Here is a 19,430-nt window from a genome sequence, read left to right on the forward strand (position 1 = left end):
AATTTTACTTTAAGAAATAACAGAAACAAATATTCCAGATCAAGATTACAAGATGGAAGCAACTTCAAAGACAAAGAAAGAGACAAAAAAGACAACGAAAAAAAACACTCTAGCAAATGCAAGAACCGTGAAAACATCGTCGTCTTCGAGTACACAGCCGTCGTCTGCAGAGCCACGGCAAAACAAAAATAGAGATCGCTAACACTGGAAGAGCAACGGTGGTATATACGATGCATACGATGCAAGTCCAGCCATCAAAGAAAAACACAAGCAACAAAACTTGGATGCCAGAAAAAGGGACCGGGCCCCAAGTACAAGTCAGAGAATTTTAGGCAAGGCAAAAGAAAGATAGGAATGTAAGGGGAAAGCACGGTGGTCTTTGCTGAGCAGAAGTGGTAGAAGGGATCCGAAACAACGAAAGCAAAATTGAATATATGTAGTAGGCGACAAATAAATCAAACAAAAGAAGTAAAAGGATAGCAGGAATCTTGGCTAGATTTTTTTCAATCGAGTAGAACTAAGTTTCATACAAGATTCAAATGGCAAGAACGTGAATCACATGCAGGAAGGTGGGGGGACAGACAAGTTGAATGATCTTCTGCGGGGTCCAGAACACTATATCTTGAAAAGCTTATCATAATTCAATCAATATAAATTCTGTGTATTGTTCACTAAACATACAGAGCTTCGAATGGCAGATACCAAGTAGGATTCAATTCGCGATGAGATATATGGGGGGGGGGGGGAGGTATACTTTGCATATCACCATATGAATGATGAGAATTAGGATTGAACAATTCTCCATGAGAGGAGGACTGGCCTCTAATCGTGTAGCCTGGGTTGCTGAACCTGGCTTGGCCTGGCTACCCAACTGAGTAGTGAGGATATGAAGCCTCTCTCTTCTGGAAGTAATATTCAGTGGGTGGATTCCTTGAGTCGTGCCCAATGTCATGCTATATATGGAAAAAGAGGACGAGTACAAAGAATTGTATCGAAAGATTGTTTTGTTTCTTCCTGTCGGTATCCGCCCCCATGTATTATCGTGCACACACAAGATATAATCATGGACCTGCGCAGTTGTTCTGATGTTATTCGTGTGTATATAGTAGCTGGCGTCCAGATTGATATGATGATGAGGATGATCCAAGCCATTGATTGGAGTGATGTGATATGATGTGATGGAAGAAGCTAAGGTTACGACGAGAGCCATTGAGAGAAATTTGACTCTTTTCCCCAGCTCGCGCAGTATGGATATCGATATTGGGATTCGGTAGTTGTAACCCACTTCGGATAAATGACAGACCACCCACCCCACCTCTTTCCCGGGCGCTTACAAAATAATGCCATTATCCATAATAATCATCCAATCACAATGCAGAACAAGCATAAGAGGACGGGTAACATCTTCTCACATCTTCTTCCCTTTCTGCACCCTTCACTCTCTTCACATCTCTTCACATCTCTTCAACCAACCACATCATTTATCACCCTTCACTCTCGGATCATACGAAAAGCTGACTGCAGCCCCAACGAGGACGATGGATATTTCTCCCAATTAAGTATCTGCATTGACTATATTTGTTGATATATTCCTTTTAATCCCTGGAATTCTCATCGATCTATTATTCTATTGGTCAATCTATCTTCCGGGCGCTATCAAATACTGCCATGAGAGCATCTCATTCTCTTCTTCCTTGACCATACAAAATGCACATCGACCAAAGAAATATTCCATCACTTCATATCCTTCATCCAATCCAATCACGAGATAGCCTTGCACTCGAACATCTATACTCGATGTTGCCTAGGTAGGTATGTAGGTACGCATCTCTCGCAGAATAATAATAGTATGCAGTTGTGCAGCATGCAGCTTTGCCGGCTTTGGAGGATTTCACTCCCGTATATACATCAATTCATCCCCCCTTGAAATCGAAAAGCTGGAACACTTCATGTCACTTGTTATCTCAAAATATCTAAAATTGTTTCAACGGGAGTTTATGATACACTTACAACATGCTCCATTTGAAATGTTGAGGCTATAAAAGAGGTCAATTGTATCATCACATACACAAAATGCGTCGAGGTGAATCAGATCGTATCAATATACCATCGTCCATTCTTTTGATTTGCTCAACATCCACTTCATTATCGTCCCTTCTTTGCATCTTCTCGGCTCTCGCTCTTTTACCTATCAAGGTATTTGCGAATCCAATCTCAACAAGAAAACTTCCTCGAAGTAATCCATTGGGAATAGATTGGTCACCAGCACCACCACCAGAAGACGGTCCACCTCTTTCAGCCGGAGCTTCACGAAACAAAGCACTTTTACCAGCTCAGATTGGTGGTATTATAGGTGCATACCTATTCTCTCTTTGCATCGTGGGAATTCTCATAATTACTCTTGGGAAAAGATTACGAAGGCAAGTTGAATTAGAAGCTAGAGCCTTGGAGGTGGAATTAGTCGACTCAACATTTGCCGGCGTTTATACTGGATCATCTGGTCCAACTCCAGTTTCTCCATCAAACCTTCGAAACTTTTCCTGGCCATCTCCAGATAAAAAGTGCTTCGCACCAGCAATCAATCCCGACCCAAACGCTTTTGTTTTCCCTTCAGTACACGAATCATACACAAATCCTTACGTTTACCCTACTCAACGACATCACAGTATACACCAAAGTATATATTCGCATCAGAGTCAACCTAGTATTGATAATAAGATTGTTGAAGCTGATCGAGAAATGATGAATCGAAATCTGGAGGATCTATACGCTCATGTAATGGAGCAAGAGGAAGCAAAGGCTGCAGGAATGGATGTAAGAAACATGCCACCTCCCATGGTACCTGGAGGAGTATCTACGGTAGCTCCACATCAAGTACAACCATCATCAAGGAAACTTGGGAAACATAAACCTTCGGAAATCAATACCAACGATAATAAATCAACCAAGACCCACTCTCGAGCATCCTCCATAATTTCAGCTCTTACCTCTCCTAGATCTGTACCTAAATCACCTAAATCTCCACGGAGAAAGGGAATTCGGGGTTTACGAATTTCATCTCCAATTGCGACACCACACTCAACCACTTTCTCACATGCCGCATCGGACGAAGAGCCTTTAACACCACGAGGATACGTGCATAGAGCTCCGCCACCAATTCCAAGAAATCAAGTCCCGTACGGCTCCACATCATCTAACGGTGAATCACCTACTCGCAGTATAGCAGAGACCCTCGACACAATATCACCTGTATCTCCTCAACAAAAACTTCCTTCCCTGAACACCCGCAATCTCCAAATCTCCCTCAAATCCGAATCAAATACTGCGTCTCCTCAATCAGCAGGAGAACGCACCAAAACCATGTTTTCCCGACCACTTCGAGCCGCTCCTTCAAAAAACTCTCTCCTCCATAAACCTCAAACCTCGAATGGTTCTTCTGCCTCTCCTGATTCCCCCTCATCATCCACAGCTATCAGCTCTACCTCCACTTATCAAACCGCTAGCAACGTCTCCTCAGCACCAACTCGCTCTCTCCCCTTCCGCGAGCAATTTCAACAAAATATGCTCTCTCCAAATCTCCCCACCAAAACCACCATTCTCGAACGCGTTCCTCGGGATAATGGACAGAAAACCGGAGGTCTCAGAACTGGAGGTCTTAAAACACCTTTCAGTGGAGGCACGGTACCATATAGTCCTTATCAACCATTTACACCCATGATGCCGATTACGCCGCGACTAGTGACCAAGGAGGATAGAAAGAAGATGAAGAGAGCTATGCCCAAAACACCGGTTGTGGAAATGATCAAGAGTGAAGAGGATATTTGGGATAGTGGATATTAAGTTCATATTTCTTTCATAGAGTGGCATGCATGGTATGAGGACAGTAGGTAGAGGAGTCGAAGACAAGGGTGAAAATGTAAATGTGTAAAACCATTACATGAATTAATGATATTACGAAGAGATCAATTAAATCTTTGGGCGTGGATTATTGAAGGCGGAGTTATAATTGTTTTACGATATATTTCTTGCTCCTGTTACCCAGGGGGTCAGTAATGAAGATGGGTTAGGAAATTGCACAAGTATGAACGAAGAAATGGAGTAATCATGATAATGATATCATGCGCCAGCCTCTTATCGTACTATAATACCTACTTTACATACCTAGCTGCTTGCACGCTTTCATGTTATCTCATGAACTTGGATAAATTATATAATAAGATTTTTTTCCTCCTCAAAATGGTCACAGAAGTTTTCGAAGTTGTAGTTTATAGGTATGATCTGATTTCATTCAAGCCATTCCAAATTTGGAATGGAATGGCTGACACATGAGAAGATCAGAACTATTCACCCTTTGTCTCAAACATCTTCAAATCCATAGCTTAAGTTCTTCATTTGATAGTCCCTCCATCGAGAAATAAATCATCTCTATCACAAGGTGCCTGCACCCACCTTCACAAAACCCAAACCTCCCCCCCCCCCCCAAAAAAAGCAGAGTACCACCCATAACCCATCCCCACCCCCCCAAACCATCTAAACAAGCTCAACCCAACCCCCTCTCTAACTAACATACACCTGCCCCGCCAAACTCAACGCCGTCCCCGCAGCATCCAGCAAAAATCCCGGAAAAACGCCAAAATACGAGTATCTCTCTACATAATCCTGGGCATCCAACCACGGCAACACCTTTTTCAAAAACGCGGCTTGCTGCGCGTCCGAACCGTAGCATTGGAATTCCGTGATCCAGATGGGCAGCTTGAGGGTTTCGTGGGCGTTGGTGACGTTGGCGATGAACCAGTCGGAGCCCGATTGTCCGGAGCTCGGCTCGCAGTCTTGGTAGTAGTGGATGGCGGCGAAGTCGATGTGGCAGGAAGTGCAGTTTCCGAGGAAATATTGCGTCCAGGTGCGGGAGCTGTAGGAGCCGCCGGAGGACCACTGGGGGAGGGAGGGGTTAGTTAGATGGATATTATGAGGGGGGTGAGAGGATAGAGTGTTGAGAGAGTTTAAATGGATTTGGATGAGAGTCTTACACTATTCCAGTTATTCCACAAAACACCTGGACCACCAATGCGCACCTGTCCTTTGAATTGTTCAATGTAGGATTTGTATCCGGCGGCTGCGGCTTCAGGAAGCATATTGGAAGATTGTTCCCACGTAAGATCGGGCTCGTTGAAACCGAGTATGCTTTTTGCGGTTTGGACGGCGGAAACCCAGTTTTGATCCATGATCTTGGGGAGGCCCCAAAGCATTGGGACGCTGGGGATTGGGTTAGTTATATTTCAAGTATTTAACTCAGAAGAAAGAAGTAAGTGAACAGACAGGAAGGGGAAAAGAGCGAGAGACAAAAGACTTACAATTCAATACTTGAATCCAAACCATTACTCTTGAATCCCCAATCATAGCCCCAAGTAATCTTACTATATCCCTTGAGCATATTTCCATATGTCGAATCGCCATGGACATTGTTAGAATCGTATGTGATACCGCGTTTTCCAGATTTGCTCGGATTAGAGGTATTAGGTGGAGTTGGGCTCGATCCGCCACCACTCTGGAATAGAGTCAGGCGATTTGGACCACCGCACATCTCTGCATTATTACCCTTGCAGGCCATATTGCAACCATCTGCGGCAGGTCCATTTCCATTGATGATTGAGTTGCCACACCCTGTTTATAGATGGATTAGCAAATGTGGGGAAGTGCGAAGAAGGGTTTGGGAGGGGTAGGGTCGGTAAGGAACTCACAGCATTCTCCTCCATACTCAGTACCAGCGTATGAGAAACCAGCTGTTGAACAAGAGGCTTGACAACCTTCATTTGTCATTTCTCCAGATACTGATACGGAGGTGGTTAGACCACGACCAGAAACATTGTCAGTGTAGCAGCCGATAGATGTCCAGCTCTGTCTCTTCTCAATATTGGTTTGGACATCTTGAGACTTGATTGTCATGCAAGTTGCTGTGAGAGCAGATGTAACAACGAAGATTGCTTGAAAGAAAAGCATATTGAAGACTGAACTTGACAGTATATTGTCAGTATTGTTTGGAGATTCAAGGTCAAAGGTTGAAGGCCGAAAGCTCAAGTCTTCTGTCTTTATAAAGAGACCAGCGACTGAGAAGAAGATTCCTTAATCTCCACAACTTTCCCCAGATTCCACCTTATTTTAAGCTAAAATGGTTTCTTGAAATTGTCACAATGTCATACGAGCACAAATTTAATCGGAGCGAACATTCCATGTTGGAGTGAATCAGGAACCACGGCACTTTCTTCCTAGTTTCTAGGCAATACGTACCGTCGAATCAGATTATTCGGAATAGAAATTGCCTTTTGGCATATTCAAATTTGTGGGTAAGAAAGAAGAAATGACATATTTGTGTGATGAAGTTCCAATCTTAAGGGTCTAGGTGGTCAGACGAACATATTGGAAGCTCATTTGTGGTGCCAAACATAGGTTGCATCTTAAAGTAGGTGCAACCAAAGACCACGCCGTAGTAAACAAGACAACAAGTAATGGCGCAGACGGGCTTTCGTCGGTTTCATATATAAATTAATGTCATCTATGAGTAAATACTCAGGTAAATGAACAGCCTGAATGAAACGCCGATTCAATATCTCACCAACATTAAATGCATATATATTAAATGGTATGATTGGCTGTTTGTTTATTCTGATATTCTCAAACTCGTACAACTGGAGGCTATAAAGACTTTTACTCCACAAACCAAAGAAGCGGATAAGCTTCTGAAGCCACATGGCATATAATATATATTTATCCAACCTGCACCCCGCATTCCAGTAAGATGGGCTCGCATGGTCATCTGGTATTACTTTGACATCCTGGCACCGATGTAAGGCCGGAAAGTCGCCGTGTCTCGGTACCAACCGTGTTAATCACGAATTGCAATTACTGCATGAAGAATTGAGGCATTAGATAATATGAGCAGTATGAATGACTTGGCAGCTAAGCAAATAAGTCCATATGATTCAAGAGCCCACTAGCATATACTTTGCAGTGTTTCTTGTTCATTTCTAGGTATTTGTGCAATGTGTTGAAAATGATTTGTACGACAATGAAGGGGAAGCCGAAATGAACCACTGAAACATGTGTCCCTAGTTATTAGCCACCGCGTGTAGACAGATTTATGAGCTGATAGGACCTCAAATCAATAACGAAGGCGACTTCATTATCACCGGTCCAGGAAACTCTTTCCTTCTAATAGAATGATCCCGTATTCAAATAATGGACATAAAGCAGGCCGAGAGTGCTGCTAGGATTCAACCGTAACGGATTGGAGAAAAGGGAACAATTTTGGCCTTGGGAGTCAAATACATTAGACTATACTCGAGTTGAGGAAGCGATATTTAATGTTAGAAATGACATAGGGTTGTTACTGAATATTCTAAAGTAATGACTCGATACCAAAGTGGACTCGAGGAGTGCCTTGAAAGTTCCAAGAGAATCAAAGCCATGACAGCCATGATAGCTCTGGTGGATCTGGCAGTCTTGGTACTCGGTAGTGCCTGACGCAATTGTAGTGATCAGAGAAGCATAAAGGCCTATTATAATCATCTTTGAATCAAGGATGTAGTTTCCCAACACAGTGGTGAATAAGACCGAGGGCATTCCGCAAAGAAAGTATGAATATGGCCAGACTCGAAAACATGTTTATTGCAGTAGATTGGAAATGAGCAAGGAAGACTTTGCGCAAGATGACAGTAATGCTAAAAGTACGGTAGGCTTTAACAAGTGATTGAATATGAATTTGAGTATCTCGAATTTCCAATGGACTGAACTGCAGTCTGGCAATCAAAAGCTTTGATTTTTGGATTCAATCGGATGATTCAATTGGGTTGAGATATTGAATCTCATTTTGAATATCGTATCGCTTTTGATAACTGGAAGCTTGGCCCAATTTACCAGTCCGAATGATTGGAAACCATAGGAATATCAGTAGATGTCCGCTGATTTCACGATGGCGACAATGGGGCAAAAAGATCAGAACCACTTGCTCTAACTTCCATCCAAAAACAGAGTCAACTTTCTATTGAATACCAACATTGTGATTCCAGAAAACTCCGTGCTCTCATGGATCAGCCTTGAAGGAAGACAGAGGAGTATCAGAAAGCCTGTACGCCAGGATTCTTGATACAGGATCAGGCGACAGAATAAACCAGAAGAAATGGAATGATTGCAGCTTATTATAATCGCGGCCTGCTTGGAACTGTGAAGGATGATGAGCGTAACTTTGTTGACGCGGGGCTTGAAGTGTTGGATGAAGAGTTGTTGGGTGCGAACTTAACAGAGGTGTCCCGCTGATTTAGTAAATGTTGGCCAAATTGAGCTAAAGCATCATGTGACAAGAGTCGAGCGTCCATAAGCACACACCTTAATAAATATTATCACTATCATTGTTACTATCATTATCACTATCTAAGTATCTACTTTTGCATCTATTGGTCTTTGAAAAGCATCGAAAATGAATCACAGACATCAATTTCCAGCTTGAAACATGAAACATTTACCCCTATTACTTCATCGGCTGGAAAAGAATCTTGTGCTTACGAGGTAGGGAATATAATCTATATTCTCGGCCTCTTGGGCACCGACTTCTCAGGGGTTTTGACATCCCCGCTTACTGTAAGACGGTACACTATACTCTAAATGATGGATACTTCAGGGTATATCGGGCTCTATCGTTAGTGCTCCACAGGTCCACAGACCTGTATCTCCACTTTGAACTGATTTCGGGGCCTCGGTTGTTACGGATGCTGTGAGAAGAATCGGTATGCGATGAGGTGAGATGTCGCACGCGCGCTTGGGAATTTAGCTGCCTCTGGATCTTGTTGTTTTGGTTTTCCATGATGCTTGATCGATGAAATTATGGATGATAAGCTGTGGGGAGGGCTTGGAAAAGGAGGCGAGTTAGACTGCTTACGTGTGAACAAATGCGAGGTTCGTGGATACTCGTTTGAATACTTTGGGAATCATTATATATGGTTCAGAGAGAAGCCTGTACTTATACACAAAGAGCATCCGCAATTTTACTACTATTCTCGTCACCCTATTCCACATCATTTCATTGTGTAAGAGATACATATTCTGAACTCTATATCGGACAGTCATACAGTTATAGGAAACATGGGAAGCGAAAAGATATTACAAGTATTTGAGATTTGGGTTGCTTATGGCGAGACGGGAGTCATTCAAGAAGGCGTTCTCATTGTTCCATATCCGTCCTCATCCTCGTCCATACCCATGCCTACATGCACGTCAGAATACCCGCTACCCTCCTCGAACCAATTTCCGATCCCATATCTATTCCACACAACACACAATCCCTCGTCCTCCATCCCATCCGCATCCGCATCCGGGTCTTCACTACCTACCTCCATTGGTGGTAGATCTAGTTGGCAAGGTAACATTCTTGCCTCTTCCCTACCTCTCTACCTCCAAATATGTGCTTCAATAACTTCACGACATCGTAGTGCTGAAGAAATAGAATTATTGAGAAAGCCAGCTGAGTGGACGAAGATGTTATTCTTGGATTTGGCTCGAGAGGGCATTTGGATGGAAAGCATCCTCACAGAGAGTAGAGATAGAGACTTGGGTAGAGAGAGGGAGAGGAGGAGGGAGAGGCAGCAAGAAAGAGATTCTAGAAGGAGAAGGAGAAGAAGTGAGATAGAGCGCCCGGGGGCATGCGATTCTATGATGTTGGGAAGGTTAAGAAGAAGATTGGGGTGTGAGGTAAGGACACACGAGAGAGGAGAAAGACAAAAATACAGGTGTGGATATGTGAATAGGAATCCTGCCAGCGGATGTAGACCCAGAAGACGAAGACAAGTTCTACGCCCTCGGAGAGCCAGAGATGATCGAGGAGAAAATGAAATTCTAAATCCAAAGGTTTGTGCTTCCTTGTGAAGACATCGAACTTATTGATGGCGACTGTCGCTAATTCTATTTGCCGCAATAGATGATTCGGAAGTTGTGGAGCGGTATTTCCCAGTCCTGTGCGAAGCCTTGAGTGTTGTTAGAAAGGTTCAGAACGCTTGAGTATTTCAATGTACATAATATATCAAGATGAAGAAGAAATCTCTTGCTGTTGTCTCGAGCCATGGATACATGTAAATGTTTATCAGAGCAAAAAAAAAAAATAGGTTGACACTGTATGCAATGCTATAAACTGAAAACTAGAATATAAAGTGTTTGCTATCGACTTCCTACAAAATAGCCCCAATAACAGACTCGAATATCAACCCAAACACATCTCCAATGGCATTAGCTGTCACCGTTTCAGCAATCATGCCTGCATACTTCAACTTCTTGTTTTCAGGCTTTTCACTTGGCCCATCGTCTTGTCTGTACCCTCTAGGTAAGCGAGAATGTCTTGCTGATCGGGGTTCATGAAATTCCTCCTCTTCCCCAGAGTAGTCCAGATCATCGTCAGAAGATTCTGAATCTCTGGATACATATCGCTGCCGCGCGTAATACTTATGATGTGGTTCCATGTTAGAAGTCTGAGAATTTCGATAACTTTTCTGATCTGGTACAGCACTTCTTTGTGACTTGTATGCCATGTTGTTCCAATCAACGGATTCAAAAGCATACGATGACGGATGTTCATTCCGTGATTTCGAGTAAGGGATATGACTGACGCACTCAATAGGGAGCTTTTCAGGCCTGTCGAAAAGAATGTGCGCAATATTTGCACGACTCATATAGTCCTCCCATGTTTCAATCCAGTCAGCAGCGCTATTCAATGGTACACCAAGTTTCTTCGCTATTGGTTCCACGCTCCGACAAATCGCGTCAAATGGTACTATATCGTCTCCGAAAACTTTACCTTTATAGATCATATTTCCACCTAGTGAACATTGTAGTGATTGCTTGTAGGAAGTGTGCCATCTTGAAAGGTCCCGAGATGTATGATAAACACAAAGATGATAATCATTTTCCACTGACTTGCCGCCCTCATAAATCAAAATCACCCCAGCTTGTGAAATTCCGGTATCTGCAAGTATAGAATGAAAAGCCCATACATCATATATGACTGTCACTTGGGACGATGTCATTGGCTAGATGCTTTATGAACAGTATTGAACAGTTGTAAGTGATAAAAAACCTGAAATAAAATATAAAACCTTGACCCGAGAAAATCCAAGAGACGAAATCTTTCAACATATGATTGAGATTTAAAAGAATGAGGGAAATGTTTGTTTGTGTGAATGTTGGTGGTTTGTTGTATGGTTCGAGGCTGAGTACCTAGGGCACATCCTCTGACCTTTGATTTTAATTCTCCTGAGGCAGAGTAGGGCACGTCCTCCGACCTCCGACCTTTGACTTTAATTCTCGCATTACAACACTTACAAAATCAACAAAACTTACGACTGGTTGAATAAGAGAATCAAATGGGGTCAACCAAAAGCCCTCTGGTGGTCGAAAAACTGCTTCAAAATGTTGGTGAACCTGTCCAACCCTGCGTCAAATGAATGCTTCAGTATCTAAAGAGCCAAGAGCCACTCCAGTACTGCTGGCTATCATTGATTGCTTGTTTCATTGTTGTTGAGCGAATGAGTCTGGTATTCATTTTGGTTATCTTCAAGGGCAAGGGTTTGCTCTACCGACTTTCTCTTTGTCAGAATGAGGAGGTAGATGATGTTAACCTTGAAATCTTAAACGGAAGGTGGTGCAAAGTAACTCAAGCTGACAAAACAGCCACCAACCTTCCCCAGCATTTTACTTTGACTCCTCCTCATTGATCCTTTCCGAGAGATCTGAACTTTTTTTCTCTCTTTCTGAAGTTTGCTTTCCAAAGGAGAAGTTTGATTCTATCAGAATGATTTGCTCATGATTAGAAGACACGATTCTATCTTCGTCACTCCAGTGGAAGTATACGAGAGTTCCATATACCTAAAATAGTATTGAACGATCAAAAGTTCAATAATACGGGAGAGACTTGGCTTCTCGTCGATGTTCTTTATCCCAAGATGGTCTAGCTACCATAACTCGCTCAATCACAGTGGAATAGCATTGAGAGGAGGAGCTAGTAAGGCTCTAATATGGCGATTTTCCAATGTACACCAGAGCCATGGTTGATCAGAGACATAGCATCAATAGAGACTGTTGTGCTCCCACCCAGAAATTTGGAAAGGACCAGGTCGGAAATAATATGCGAAATGCAGAGTTTTTGATAAACTTCGCATTGGAAGGATACCTTTATCACCAATTGTCTGTTGTTGGAAATCAGCAATAATTCACTTCAAACATTTGATAATGCCCATCTCTCCAAGTTGACATACATATTTCTTTTATATCTATTTCTTCTAGGTCCTTATTTTTCATTCATATTCTGTTGCTACTAGCTTGAGTTCTTCGCCGTGTACACATGTCAGCCCAGAAGTTTGACAGCATATGACCAGCACCGCGACCCACATTTGTCCTTCCATCTTATCAAGGGCGCTCAAATATTTCCAAGATATCCGACCGAAAGCTACTATTATCCAATGTGTATTAGCTTTTGTATGCTTGCTAGGAGATACATGGTCTCAACCATGTTAGGCAACCAGGTCTGATATCTTTCGCCTGCTAAAATCTGTTTCTCTACACTGCTCCCATGATTCCTTTCGTACAATTCAACAAGATATTCGTATGGACTACACTGCGAAAGTTCTCTAAGGTTGGCTTTCAAATTCTTCCCAACACCGTGAAAGCTTGCCGAGGTTATCAATTAGTCAAATCGTCGAAGTGAAAGTTTTTGGGATGATCTTACTTGGTCATCTAAGTTCCTCCATTGATAGTATCCACTATCCAGTTGAAAGAGTAACTTCTGCGTGCAGAGTGTTATTTGATGGGGTTGTGTAGAACCAGAGGAACCATCTGAATGTTTTGGTAATCGAAATGTAGTTGAACGATTGAAATCCTTGACTGAAAGGTTATTCATCTCATGATGAATGTATCCCTCCTACCACTTTTTCAATCACCAATAGCGCCTCGTTCTATCAAACATCAATATCAAGGCAAGTAAATTTTCTTGATGGCGAAGGTTCACAACATACTCTAGCAACTTAGCGGTGACCTCAGCTTAGCCTCGCATGTATGTATAAGCCTGCCCGAGTTCGATCGCAGGATACTATCACAAAGCAAAACCTACATACAGTTGAGAACTACAATTCAGCGAGCTATACGCTATTGTTTCTCCTCCATTGAGAAATTGTCGGTTTACTGTCCTCGTTATCATAGGTTTTCATTGTTGTGATGGAGTTTCTGGTACTAAAAAGTGAATATCATGTTTGTGTTTTTTTATGGCGGTCTGTTTATGATTTTACCGTTCTCAAATTCACTGTTGGTTTTCTCAACAGAAAATCATGTGTGGACAATAGAAATTGGACAAGTTCTCTATGAGTCAGCTAAGCGGTAAGATTGGACAATAAAGTCAGAGTTTCATAGCGAGATTTTACCCAGATCTTCTGAGAAGTTATTAAATTCCTCACTTCGATTCTAGTTTTGTTCTTTTCTGCTGTCAATTCTTCTTATTCAAGCAACGCAGAACGGACATCACTACTCTACTACCTACACAGAGTAGAGTCTCAGCAAGGATCTCATCTTTTCCTTTACCATAACCGATTCTTCGATCTTCCAAACCCAATTCTCAATCTATCAACAGCAACTCTCTTCACAATGGATTTCTATTCCATCCCCTTCATTCGTGGTGCTTCTCCCTACGTCTCTCCATACTCTAGTAGCTCCAACAGCTCCAACAGCTCCAACAGCTCCAACAGCTCCTCGACTAGCGATTCGCTTAGTCTCCTCAATGGACCAAAGAGACCCGTCAAACATCCCAATCAGTTCCCCACCGACGAGAGTCTGCAGTGGTCATCAGAATCATCAACATTATTCCACTTTGTATGAGCAAGTATCTCTTGTCACTTTCAATTCATCCAATTACTAACCATACAACTCACAGAGCTTCGCATCCATGCCGCTTGGTGTTCCAGACATAACTCTAACCACCCCCTACGATTTCTACTACCCCGCTCAACCCCCCACTCAACCTTCCGACTTCCTCGACCCCAATCTATTTACCTCTCCCCCCGCACACACCTACTCCGCGCTCATCCTCCCCCAACTCCGCACTCTTATCCGAGGACATCGAGTCTACTGCGGATACACATTTGATGCAACATCTCCCCCACCTCCACTTCCTCCTCGGCCTCCTCTCGCCCCTCCCCGACTTCGGCCTCATTGACCACAAACTCCCCGCGTTCCGAGCACATGTCGCAACCCACTTCTCCACCGCTCGCACCCAGGAAGAAGACCATTACCACCCTCTGCTTGCCATCCAGCCCGAGCCGGAATTAAGAATGGTCTTCAGAATCTTTGATGCGCGCTACAATTATAAGTTTCCCCGTCGCGCAGCCTGTCTTATCTACCCTGATGATTGTAAGCATCAGCCTACTGGAGAAATGGCCAGTGAGGGGGGTGTGGATGGGGATAGCGGGGATTCTGCGCTGGTTTACAGACAGGGATGGGGTATGCAGCCAAAGTATATTGTCACTGCTTCTTATGCAGGGGATGTGGGAGTACAATATCCAGTGTATCATTTTTGAGCTTGGTGTTTGTGGATTCTGAGATTGGGACTGGAGTGGTACGTCGTTTACTGGATATCTTCAGGAGATTTGTACCAATGGACCGAGGAATGGAGGTTGCTGATTGCAGGTGTACATTAAAGAACTTGTACCAATAGACCGAGGGAATGGAGGTTGCTAAATGCAGATGAGATGAGCTGTACATTAAAGAACTTGATACTCGATACCTACCTGATAATCACCACTCACTAATTACCAATACCAAGCAAGATATTTCCCATCCATTCTCCCTACAGGTCTATAAAATATAAAGATTTTTTAGTCTCGAACGTGGTGTGCAGCATCCCCTCAGAGATTCAAGGAACCCGCACACCATTTCAATTTTCAATTCCCACCTTCTCGCCCGGAAACCCCCCATCTACTAAGCTCAAAACCTCTCTCATAATCCCTGACTAGTTAAGAAATAGTAGTAAAAGTATTCATCTACACATCTAATAATATCCATCTCCCATCTCCCATCTCCCATCTCCCATCTCCCATCTCCTTATCACCTCCCTGATCACCTTTCTTAACAATTCTTCAAATCCCCCCCCCGAAATAAACCTTCGCTCTCACCCAATAAAGTGTCGAATAACAATCTACCTAAACAATCATTCCCAATGAATTTAATCCTACACCCATCATCATCAATCCAAGTCATCATATGTCGAACTGAAGCAGACCCGGCTACGCCCCCCTCATTCCTCCTTCCCCTCAGTGCGGGGAACTCTGTCTGTCTCATCATCCCTCTCAAACATCACCCCTTACTTCCTCAACTCCTTCAAGCTAGCTGCTAGCAAGCGATCATCATATATCTAGTGCCTATCACTCACCTCTCTTAAAACTCCCCTTTGCATCATACATCAAATTCACCAGATATGCATTTATTTCAAAATTTTAAAAACCTGATGTACTTAAATAGTGGGCGGAATGTTCTTTTTCTCTTCTCTCTACTCTATGTAACAAATCTAGTCTCCTATTGTACATCTTTTCTTATCTCCTCACGCCGAGAGGATGTAACAATCCAGCCACCTGGCGCAGTCAAAGCTGGTCAGACGCAGCGTTTTATTACCATTCATCCAAATCACATAGGATATCGTTTCATCTTATCCACGCATGCCTAAGATGATGACGTTTCTCTAAAATGACAGAATATCAACTCATCTATCTAGATATCTTATTTCACCAAACTCCCGCTTCTAAAAAGGAATAAGCAAACAAAGTCTATCCATCCATCTAACCCATTACCATCTCCGTTTCTTCAAATCTCTGTATTAAAGTTGATTCGTCGATGAAGATGAATTATCTAGGCAGTAGGCTTGAACTTCATAGGGGCTTGTTCAGTAGTCTCTGCAAAAGGAACACCGAGTTCAAAGAGCTTAGTGATGACATTTGCGAAGTCCTTCATGAAGAGAGATTCATCATTTGCGTATTTCTCAACGTATGAGCGGAAAGATTTATCGGAGACGAGGGCCATGTCGGTGGGAAGCATCATGAGGGACTTGGTGGTCTTGTCTTCGTACTATTTTGAGATTATGTGTTAGTTTATTTCTATTTTGGCGTCCATAAAAGGAAAGGGACGGGGTTAATCATACCTGCTTAGGACCATTCCACTTTTTCCAGTTCCACTTCTCATTCAACAAGAGCTTGTAGTAGTCGTTGGTCACAACTGTTGGAGAGAAAGTCCAAGGTCCCTCAAAACCACTACGATCAGTGTGGCAACGTCCAAGAGCGTGAGCACCACTCAAAGCAACAATTTCTTGATCATTGAATCCCATACGACCGAAGATAGCTCTCAAGTGCTTGTTACCTTGGGTTGCATCTGGGAGACGTCCATCAGGTGTGCAAGCAGCAGCATCCTTATCTTGTCTACCTGGTCGGAAAGGAATGACTGGACCCTGCATTTCTTGAATGGCGCAGATACCAGCCAAGATCCAGAGATCGGAGTAGGAGATCCATGGATGCTTAGCTGTGAAGATGTTAGTAAGAAGTCACTTGCTCCAAGGTTGATAAGAACAAGCCCCGAAATCCCATAGCTCCCAGCGCTCGAGTCTACAAAAACCATTATGGAAAGCCTTCTCTAACTTCTCCAAGCTGGTCTCCATTTCCCCGGCCCACTCATCCGCACCGGAGGCGTAACCATATCTTCATTTACAAAAAGTGAAATAGTCGACTTACCCTTAATAGGAGCCAAGAAATCTCTAGCAGCAACCAAACCAGCATTGGCACCGTGATCACCTTCTGGGGCAAATCTCATAGTAGCACCATTGCTACCACCAGTACCAGTTTCCTTGTCAAAGGTTCCGCTGCAATGCCACGCCAATCTGACCAAGACGGGTCCGTAAGAACCATCATCGTAATCATCCTTCTCTTCCAATCTCTCTGCAATTTCATTGTAAACCTTTTGGTAATCGTCGAATGTAGGTGTGAAGAGACCAGCGGTTTCCTTGGCAGAACCACTCAAGAGTGATCCATTACCTTGAGAGATGAAGTAATAACCAGCACCTCCAGCAACGGCCAAAGCAGCAACACCGATAGAGAGAGGGAAGGAAGACTTGGCAGGTCCTTCAGATGCATATCCACGACGAGATTGTTGACGGAATGCTTGACGAGGAGCACTCAATGCAGTACGAGTGGCGGATCTGAAAGGTGTTGATTTGAATGCAGCGCCTGCGCGAGCAAAGGTTCGAGTAGCGGAAGCCATTTTGATAAATGGGTTGTATTATGATGTATGTGATTGGTGATATTCTGTTGAAGTAAAAAGTCGAAAAGTAAGTAAGTGTTCTCTTTTCCCACGGTATCTTTTTTATATGAAGAAAAGCTAACGAGTTAAAAGATTTCGAGGGCAAATAAGGTAGAGTGAAGAGTAGAGAGTAGAGGTTGGAGAGTAGAGAGTAGAGAGAATATAAAACTTACAGAAGACAAAAGAAGTAAGATAAAGACAGAAGTGAATGAATCTTTCTCACACACTACTGGTATCACTATTATTGATGATATTCCCAAGATTGAAAAGGTGAAGGTGGTAAGATTTCAACCTTTAGTAGTACGGAAGTGAAACCTAAGTGACCGGTAGCCTCCGCTTTACTTTACTTTACTTCACTGCACTCCTCACTTCACTCCTCACAGACCTCCTCGTCTTCACAGTTCAAATCCACCCGCTACGATCCACCAGCATTCCCTAAAGCCTTCTGCATCGAGTTTCCATATCGAGTTAGTCTTTCCATCGGAGGCCCCTCTGCACTTTCCATTTTCCATCTCTAGCTTCACTTCTCCCAGGGAAATAGCCAGTGAGAGTGTGAGAATATGAGAATAATAAGTGCAGATATTTCCCAAATAGAAGTGATAACGAAGCAAACCTCGACCCACTTGATTCTCCAATCTTATCAATCAATATTTCACATTGACCAATCACAGTCCACGTATTCACAAGATTATTAGAAGAATATTTGACATGACTCTTCTGGATTGTTCGGTTTGACAAATTGGCTGAGATTTGACTTTACAACATTTTTGGAGGGGTCAATTCAATTTATCCACCACTTGTTGAGAAATGAGTACAGTACCTAGTCATGTTGCAATCTTGAGAGAGATACGAGTAGACCATTTTCCAATTCTTTTATCTTGCCCAGCTGGAGTACTGCATCGATTGTCTATATTATATGATAAGGCTGAACGCCACCGAAGAGGCTGAAATCTCGAATACATCCATACTGGTAATTTGGAAAAGAGAAAACGGTTCCTGGTGTTCAACATACTATAATTGGTCAGCTAGTTTTCATGAAATATGATTGGTTGTGACCCCTGAAGGAGATCTTAGCTCCGAGTGCGGAACGCGACATGTGAGATGCGGAGTTCGTTCCGACTCGAAATCCGGATTATGTGAGCAGAATTCTTTCAACGTTTCTAGAATCATACAACACCGGTAATATTTGGTGATCAATATATGGTGGATTGGTGTATGACTAAACTGTCTTTAGAAATCTACAGAGTATTAAGTGGCCTGGTCTGGAACGAAGGGTTCAGGTAAGCAGAATGGCAGAATGGCTTGTTCAACCATATCTACCGGGGGTAAGTGTTGATGTTTGGATTCATGGTCGCGTCATATACAGGTTGGAAGACGATATAGATAGACATCATATAGGAATACTTTTATGGAAATACCTTGTAGCCTTTTGTCATGTTACCCAATGGGTATTTGGAAAGTTGTGAAGATAGCTTCTTAATAAGCTTGATATGTTTGTAAGCTAGCCTGGCCATTAGATGGTGTCTTATGGAGCCTACCGAGCCTACTCATACCTTCTGGAGGACTAGTAGTCGGGAGTCGGGAGCGGGGGACAGGGCGGGGTCTATTTTGGAACCGTTTTTCTCCATATTTCCTGGTATGGCGTATGCTCTCGAACCTGGGATTTGATAATATAATATATCGTATTCAAGAATTATTCATGGAGGTTTCAGGATTGGAGATGGAGTAAGCAAATACATTCAACCCAAGGTAAATTTTGTATGCACTCAATCCAGACAACCAGTTCTTTTTACAAGGTAACAATCTATATATTCACGATATGGGAAACTAATGGCGAAGAATAAAACGCATCTCTCGTATGTAAGTTCGGTGTTATGTAAATGGCGTAATTATAGAGACGCTCAGCACCCAATGCATAGCTAACATCAGTATCAGGTCATTTCTATACATCATCATTAAAGGGTATATCTCTGCAAAAGCGAGCTGTGAAACTTGTAGGGTTAGTCTAGAGCATATAGTATTTTGAAGTTTTAACAGAGGAATTAGATGAGCCGCAGTGAGCGAGGGCAGTC

At 42.9% G+C, this 19,430-nt stretch overlaps 6 protein-coding genes across 6 annotated transcripts; 3 read left to right on the forward strand and 3 right to left on the reverse strand.

Moving 5' to 3' along the window:
• Nucleotides 1-2,073: 2,073 nt before the first annotated feature.
• On the forward strand, nucleotides 2,074-3,840 carry EAF02_000660 (uncharacterized protein; the record flags this gene model as incomplete). The annotated part of the gene is made up of 1 exon (XM_038896708.1): nucleotides 2,074-3,840. One exon carries the CDS (start codon nucleotides 2,074-2,076, stop codon nucleotides 3,838-3,840), a length of 1,767 nt encoding a protein of 588 aa, XP_038763567.1.
• A 717-nt stretch (nucleotides 3,841-4,557) lies between these two features.
• Nucleotides 4,558-5,997, reverse strand: EAF02_000661 (uncharacterized protein; the record flags this gene model as incomplete). The annotated part of the gene is made up of 4 exons (XM_038896709.1): nucleotides 4,558-4,932; nucleotides 5,028-5,253; nucleotides 5,352-5,661; nucleotides 5,739-5,997. The coding sequence occupies 4 exons, from the start codon at nucleotides 5,995-5,997 to the stop codon at nucleotides 4,558-4,560; spliced, it is 1,170 nt and encodes a 389-aa protein (XP_038763568.1).
• A 2,877-nt stretch (nucleotides 5,998-8,874) lies between these two features.
• Nucleotides 8,875-10,144, forward strand: EAF02_000662 (uncharacterized protein; the record flags this gene model as incomplete). The annotated part of the gene is made up of 3 exons (XM_038896710.1): nucleotides 8,875-9,077; nucleotides 9,114-9,894; nucleotides 9,965-10,144. The coding sequence occupies 3 exons, from the start codon at nucleotides 8,875-8,877 to the stop codon at nucleotides 10,013-10,015; spliced, it is 1,035 nt and encodes a 344-aa protein (XP_038763569.1). The 3' UTR covers nucleotides 10,016-10,144.
• A 67-nt stretch (nucleotides 10,145-10,211) lies between these two features.
• Nucleotides 10,212-10,847, reverse strand: EAF02_000663 (uncharacterized protein; the record flags this gene model as incomplete). Its single annotated transcript, XM_038896711.1, has 1 exon — nucleotides 10,212-10,847. The coding sequence occupies one exon, from the start codon at nucleotides 10,845-10,847 to the stop codon at nucleotides 10,212-10,214; it is 636 nt and encodes a 211-aa protein (XP_038763570.1).
• A 2,821-nt stretch (nucleotides 10,848-13,668) lies between these two features.
• On the forward strand, nucleotides 13,669-14,597 carry EAF02_000664 (uncharacterized protein; the record flags this gene model as incomplete). The annotated part of the gene is made up of 2 exons (XM_038896712.1): nucleotides 13,669-13,893; nucleotides 14,145-14,597. The coding sequence occupies 2 exons, from the start codon at nucleotides 13,669-13,671 to the stop codon at nucleotides 14,595-14,597; spliced, it is 678 nt and encodes a 225-aa protein (XP_038763571.1).
• A 1,324-nt stretch (nucleotides 14,598-15,921) lies between these two features.
• On the reverse strand, nucleotides 15,922-17,319 carry EAF02_000665 (uncharacterized protein; the record flags this gene model as incomplete). Its single annotated transcript, XM_038896713.1, has 3 exons — nucleotides 15,922-16,137; nucleotides 16,211-16,584; nucleotides 16,794-17,319. 3 exons carry the CDS (start codon nucleotides 17,317-17,319, stop codon nucleotides 15,922-15,924), a joined length of 1,116 nt encoding a protein of 371 aa, XP_038763572.1.
• Nucleotides 17,320-19,430: the final 2,111 nt, after the last annotated feature.

Source organism: Botrytis sinoallii, assembly GCF_014898435.1.
Source record: "Botrytis sinoallii strain Bc 23 chromosome Unknown BSIN_001, whole genome shotgun sequence".
NCBI lineage: Eukaryota > Fungi > Ascomycota > Leotiomycetes > Helotiales > Sclerotiniaceae > Botrytis > Botrytis sinoallii.